At 45.0% G+C, this 7,125-nt stretch overlaps 1 protein-coding gene across 2 annotated transcripts in view; it reads left to right on the top strand.

Moving 5' to 3' along the window:
* Positions 1-7,125, top strand: part of LOC106571395 (cation-independent mannose-6-phosphate receptor) — a 42,966-nt gene that overhangs the window by 13,868 nt on the left and 21,973 nt on the right. For both annotated transcript variants that reach the window (XM_014144438.3, XM_014144437.3), the window contains exons 12-18: positions 3,755-3,901; positions 4,161-4,307; positions 5,215-5,352; positions 5,516-5,666; positions 5,909-6,086; positions 6,385-6,500; positions 6,690-6,849. In XM_014144438.3, coding sequence (XP_013999913.1) covers positions 3,755-3,901; positions 4,161-4,307; positions 5,215-5,352; positions 5,516-5,666; positions 5,909-6,086; positions 6,385-6,500; positions 6,690-6,849 — 1,037 coding nt within the window. The remainder of the gene's footprint in view (positions 1-3,754; positions 3,902-4,160; positions 4,308-5,214; positions 5,353-5,515; positions 5,667-5,908; positions 6,087-6,384; positions 6,501-6,689; positions 6,850-7,125) is intronic.

Below are 7,125 nucleotides of genomic sequence, written 5' to 3'. Positions count from 1 at the left end.
TCCTGCTGTCTCTAGAGAGTTGAAAACAGCAGGTCTGGGACAGGTAGCACGTCCGGTGAATAGGTCAGGGTTCCAGCAGGTCTGGGACAACAGTTCTGGGACAGGTAGCACGTCCGGTGAACAGGTCAGGGTTCCATAGCTGCAGGCAGAACAGTTGGAACTGGAGCAGCAGCACGGCCAGGTGAACTGGGGACACCAAGGAGTCATCAAGACAGGTAGTCCTGAGGCATGGTCCTAGGGCTCAGGTCCTCCGAGAGAGAGAAAGAAAGAGAGAAAGAGAGAATTAGAGAGAGCATATTTAAATTCATACAGGACACCGGAAAAGACAAGAGAAATACTCCAGATGTGACAGACTGACCCTAGCCCCCCGACACATAAACTACTGCAGCATAAATACTGGAGGCTGAGACAGGAGGGGTCAGGAGACACTGTGGCCCCATCCGATGAAACCCCCGGACAGGGCAAAACAGGTAGGATATAACCCCACCCACTTTGCCAAAGCACAGCCTCCACACCACTGGAGGGATATCTCCAACCACCAACATACCATCCCGGGACAAGGCCGAGTATAGCCCACAAAGATCTCCGCCACGGCACAGCCCAAGGGGGGGGGCGCCAACCCAGACAGGAAGACCACGTCAGTGACTCAACCCACTCAAATGACGCACCCCTCCCAGGGACGGCATGGAAGAACACCAGTAAGCCAGTGACTCAGCCCCCGTAATAGGGGTAGAGGCAGAGAATCCCAGTGGAAAGAGGGGAAACCGGCCAGGCAGAGACAGCAAGGGCGGTTCGTTGCTCCAGCCTTTCCGTTCACCATTACACCCCTGGGCCAGACTACACTTAATCATAGGACCTACTGAAGAGATGTGTCTTCAGTAAAGACTTAAAGGTTGAGACTGAGTCTGCGTCTCTCACATGGGTAGGCAGACTATTCCATAAAAATGGAGCTCTATAGGAGAAAGCCCTGCCTCCAGCTGTTTACTTAGAAATTCTAGGAACAATTAGGAGGCCCGCGTCTTGTGACCGTAGCGTATGCGTAGGTATGTACGGCAGGACCAAATTGGAAAGATGGGTAGGAGCAAGCCCATGTAATGCTTTGTAGGTTAGCAGTAAAACCTTGAAATCAGCCCTTGCCTTAACAGGAAGCCAGTGTAGGGAGGCTAGCACTGGAGTAATATGATCACATTTTTTGGTTCTAGTCAGGATTCTAGCAGCCGTATTTAGCACTAACTGAAGTTTATTTAGTGCTTTATCCGGGTAGCCGGAAAGTAGAGCATTGCAGTAGTCCAACCTAGAAGTAACAAAGGCATGGATTAATTTTTCTGTGTCATTTTTGGACAGAAAGTTTCTGATTTTTGCAATGTTACATAGATGGAAAAAAGCTGTCCTTGAAACAGTCTTGATATGTTCTTCAAACGAGAAATCAGGGTCCAGAGTAACGCCGAGGACCTTCACAGTTTTATTTAAGACGACTGTACAACCATGCAGATTAATTGTCAGATTCAACAGAAGATCTCTTTGTTTCTTGGGACCTAGAACAAGCATCAAGACCTAAACCAGGCCAGAACTTGTCCATGTAGACCAATTTGGGTTTTCAATCTCTCCAAAAGAATGTGGTGATCGATGGTATCAAAAGCAGTACTAAGATCTAGGAGCATGAGGACAGACACAGAACCTCGGTCTGACGTCATTAAAAGGTCATTTACCACCTTCACAAGTGCAGTCTCAGTGCTATGATGGGGTCTAAAACCAGACTGAAGCGTTTCGTATACATTGTTTGTCTTCAGGAAGGCAGTGAGTTGCTGCGCAACAGCTTTTTCTAACATTTTTGAGAGGAATGGAAGATTCGATATAGGCCAATAGTTTTTTATAATTTCTGGGTCAAGATTTGGCTTTTTCAAGAGAGGCTTTATTACTGCCACTTTTAGTGAGTTTGGTACACATCCGGTGGATAGAGAGCCGTTTATTATGTTCAACATAGGAGGGCCAAGCACAGAAAGCAGCTCTTTCAGTAGTTTAGTTGGAATAGGGTCCAGTATGCAGCTTGAAGGTTTAGAGGCCATGATTATTTTCATCATTGTGTCAAGAGATATAGTACTAAAACACTTTAGTGTCTCCCTTGATCCTAGGTCCTGGCAGGGTTGTGCAGACTCAGAACAATGGAGCTTGGAGGAATACGCAGATTTAAAGAGGAGTCCGTAATTTGCTTTCTAATGATCATGATCTTTTCCTCAAAGAAGTTCATGAATTCATCACTGTTGAAGTGAGAGCCATCCTCTCTTGGGGAATGCTGCTTTTTAGTTAACTTTGCGACAGTATCAAAAATAAATTTCGTCAATTAAGTTGGAAAAATAGGATAATCGAGCAGCAGTGAGGGCTCTTCGATACTGCACGGTACTGTCTTTCCAAGCTAGTCGGAAGACTTCCAGTTTTGTGTGGCGCCATTTCCATTCCAATTTTCTGGAAGCTTGCTTCAGAGCTCGTGTATTTTCTGTATACCAGGGAGCTAGTTTCTTATGACAAATGTTTTTAGTTTTTAGGGGTGCAACTGCATCTAGGGTATTGCGCAAGGTTAAATTGAGTTCCTCGGTTAGGTGGTTAACTGATTTTTGTCCTCTGACGTCCTTGGGTAGGCAGAGGGAGTCTGGAAGGGCATCAAGGAATCTTTGGGTTGTCTGAGAATTTATAGCACGACTTTTAATGCTTCTTGGTTGGGGTCTGAGCAGATTATTTGTTGCGATTGCTAAAGTAATAAAATGGTGGTCCGATAGGCCAGGATTATGAGGAAAAACATTAAGATCCACAACATTTATTCCATGGGACAAAACTAGGTCCAGAGTATGACTGTGGCAGTGAGTAGGTCCAGAGACATGTTGGACAAAACCAACTGAGTCGATGATGTCTCCGAAAGCCTTTTGGAGTGGGTCTGTGGACTTTTCCATGTGAATATTAAAGTCACCAAAAATTAGAATATTATCTGCGATGACTACAAGGTCCGATTAGGAATTCAGGGAACTCAGTGAGGAACGCTGCATATGGCCCAGGAGGCCTGTAAACAGTAGCTATAAAAAGTGATTGAGTAGGCTGCATAGATTTCATGACTAGAAGCTCAAAAGACGAAAACGTCGTTGTTGTTTTTTTGTTGGTATATTTAAATTTGCTATCATAAATGTTAGCAACACCTCCGCCTTTGCGGGAAGCGCGGGGGATATGGTCACTAGTGTAACCAGGGGGTGAGGCCGCATTTAACACAGTAAATTCATCAGGCTTAAGCCATGTTTCAGTCAGGCCAATCTCATCATTCCACAGGGATGCTGGCCCATGTTGACTCCAATGCTTCACACAGTTGTGTCAAGTTGGCTGGATGTCCTTTTGGTGGTGGACCATTCTTGAGACACACGGGAAACGTTTGAGCGTGAAAAACCCAGCAGCATTGCAGTTTTTGACACAAACCGGTGTACCTGGCACCTCCCTTGCCCTGTTCAAAGGAGCTTAAATCTTTTGTCTTCTCCATTCACCCTCTGAATGGCACACATACACAATCCATGTCTCAATTGTCTCAAGGCTTAAAAATCCTTCTTTAACCTGTCTCCTCCCCTTCATCTACACTGATTTGAAATGGATTTAACAAGTGACATCAATAAGGGATCATAGTTTTCACCTTGATTCACCTGGTCAGTCCCATGGAAAGAGCATGTTTTGTATAGTCAGTCTATATGCTAAACCACATAACTTGTCTTGTGCCTTTCAGAGTCTGAGTCGGCCCAGAACTGGGAGGCTGTGGATGCCAATGCCCCCAAGTCAGACAGGATGCGCTTCTATGTCAATGTGTGTCACAAAGTCCTCCAGCAGGGGGCCACCAGCACCTGCCCCGAGGACGCTGCCATCTGTGCCGTGGGTACGTCTGGAGAAGATCTGGGCCTGTCTTCATAAAGCGTCTCAGAGTAGGAGTGCTGTTTTAGGCTCAGGTTCCCCATTTTCATTATGATCTAAAAGGCAAAACTGAGTCTAGACCTACTCTGAGACGCTTTCTGAATACAGGCCCTGATTGTTATCTGTACACGGACAACATACTGTCAAATCTGAGAGACCAAGATGGCTTACAGTTTGTAGCTTGTTTGTTGCCTTTAAAAAATGTATTCCATCCTCTCCTTTAGGAAAGGAAAAAGTAATCAGCTTGGGCAAATTTCTCACCTCCCCTACCAAGACTGACAGCAACGACATACAGCTGGTATACACTGAGGGAGGAGAATGCAGGAAGCACACAAAAATCAAGACCATCATGATTCTGAAGTGCAAGCCAGGTGAGAGTGTTAGAAATAGTTAGTTGCAGAGTCCAAGGTGAATAACTGTTCACCTGAAAGTGGTGTTGCATTTTATACTGAAAAGTTGTTACTTTTTAAAAATTTAACATGAAAAACGGTTCGTTACTACAATTTCTGTTACTTTCGGTACTTCTTTCAAATGTCTCACGTCGTCTACTGATTTTGATAGAGGATCAAGTCTGTATCAGTGCTGCCAATGTCCCCTAATAGCATGAGAGGACCGTGCCTGCTCCACTTCCTCATTGCTGGCTCTAGCCTGTCCTGAGAAACCACTGCACTCACTAGGAGCCTGTGCTGCATCACCGCTTATGCTGCACAGAAGTTAAAACACTTGAATGATGCAACACGGCATATAAAATGTTGAAACGGTTAATTACTGTTTGCAAAACAATGTCCATTACAGGCTAAAACACTTTCCAATGTAGCCTAGGAAGCTGATAGTGGGTGTTAGATCTGCGATATCATCTAAGATTGATGTGCCCAGCTGGTAATACACTTGTGGATAAAAAAATTTTTTTTACCAACGTCAAATTGATTGTATAATTTTGTATAATTGATTCATTAATGTATACATTCAAAAATCCCAAATCTGTAACGATATTGAACTCAAAAGATCTGTCTGGAACAAGTGCCATTCTGTGACTAAGGCTGATACGCTGCCTTTTTTGCCGTGGTATCATTTTGATATCTAGTATTGTAATGGTATCAAGTATCGTGATACTAAACTTAGTATCGAAGTCAACATTTTTGTATCGTGGCAAGACTACCTGAAAGTGGAGCTTGCTAGCATTTTAGTCCTACCTTAATGTTGTCTTTAAAGTCTAGCTGTTCAACTCCTCCTGACTTTCTGTGTGCGTCCCGTCTCTCCCCCTGTCCTTCTACCCAGGTGACCTAGAGAGTGCCCCCATCATGCGGAGTGTGTCCAGTGACGGCTGTGTGTATGAGTTTGAGTGGTACACGGCAGCAGCCTGCGTCATGTCCAGGACAGAGGGGGACAACTGCAAGGTGGAAGACCCTCAAGCTGGTAGGTCACATGGACCCAGATGCCTACCAGCAATTTGTGTCCAGAACTTTAATATTGTTTCATATGGAAGCAGGGAGACGAGGACAGGAGGTTTAGATTATGGAGATGTAATATAGCCGTTTGATGCGTTACTATAATTTTCTCTTTTGTCTTCTCTCTACAGGGTTCTCATTTGACCTGTCCCCCCTGTCTAAACCTGGAGGAGACTTCTACAACATGTCCAATGGAGATTATGACTACTTAATTAACGTCTGTGGCTCTGTCACTGCAGCCAAATGCCCTCTGAAGGCTGGGGCCTGCCAAGTGGACCAAAGGCATGTATTAACCATTTAAATCAACCCTTCTTGTCATACTAAATCCCTGTGGATATACAATAGGTGGAAGTGCCCTATTACAGTGGTAGGAAAATAGGATCAAGCTTATATCTGGGGTCCATACATGTGCTTTAGAGTTCAGAGGTTAGAGGACTGAATGGACTGACCGTTTTAGTCTGAAGTAATGGATGGATATACTGTAGCTTCTGTTCTTATGTTTGGTGTCTGTCTGCCTGCTACAGTGGCTCTAATTCATGGAGCCTGGGGGAGTTTAACTCTCAGCTGTCCTACTATGACGGGATGATCAAGCTGTCCTACAATAATGGCTCTCAGTACAACAACATGCAGCACACCCTTCGCTCCACTATGATCTCCTTCCTCTGTGACCGAGAGGCCGGCGCTGGAAAGCCAGAGTTTCAGGTACTGACTGGGTCCTAGAGGCGAAAGTAACGCACACCTATTTAGGCGAGGTGCTGGCTAGCGGAGTGGAACACTTAAAAAATAAAGGAGAGCCGCACACTCTAGGAGCTCAGATGCGAAAATATTTATGTCCAACGTTTCGACAGACAAGCTGTCTTTATCAGGGTATATGTCCTGCTGACAGATCTCATCCAATCTCTAATATGTAGTTCCTCATATGGTTCACATATGCACTGTTCCACCTGTAGTATTTATACCATGAACGTACCATTATTCATAACCATGTTGATCCTCACAGGTAGAAGACAAGTACACCTATAACTTCAGGTGGTATACGTCCTACGCCTGTCCAGAGAGGCCACAGGAGTGTGTGGTAACAGACCCCAACAGTCTGGACCAGTACGACCTCTCCAGGTGAGAATTCCCTGCACAATGTTATGACTAGGGCTAGGAGTTTTCCCAGGCCACAAAGCTTCCTTTGTCCTGGTCAGGTCATGGGGTCAAGAAAAATTATCGGTCTTAGTTATGTCCAATAAAGGCAGACAAGAAACAATATTTGAAGAATAATGTGTGTAACCCTCCTCTCTCTGTCCTCTCTCCCAGTCTTTCCCGGTCTAGTGGAGGGAGAAACTGGCAGGCCATGGACCTGTCTGACCCTAACAACCTGAGGAAGTACTACATCAATGTGTGTCGTCCTCTGAATGCCGTGCAGGGCTGTGACCGCCAGGCCTCCGTCTGCCAGATGAAATACGAGCCTCAGCAGGTTAGTGTAAAAGCTCCAGGATGACCTACAGGAGGAGGTTTACACACTATGATGTGTGTTAAACACTGTTTGGGTCATGGAACTTGCACTTCAGATCCTTCTATCACCGGAGTACAGTATTTATCCAATGGCATTATCTGGAAAACAGTGCATTAAACGGCATTAAAAAGTAGATTTTTCCACAAATGATATGTATCTTTTTTTGTTATTGATATCAATTTAAGGTAAGACTGTTACTATCCCTCGTCTGGTTCTGGTAGCCATCCCCTGTGGTTC

Source organism: Salmo salar, chromosome 15 (assembly GCF_965601325.2).
Source record: "Salmo salar chromosome 15, fSalSal1, whole genome shotgun sequence".
Lineage (NCBI taxonomy): Eukaryota > Metazoa > Chordata > Actinopteri > Salmoniformes > Salmonidae > Salmo > Salmo salar.
The sequence above is the reverse complement of the archived record's forward strand: the minus strand, read 5'-3'. Positions and strand labels throughout refer to the sequence as shown.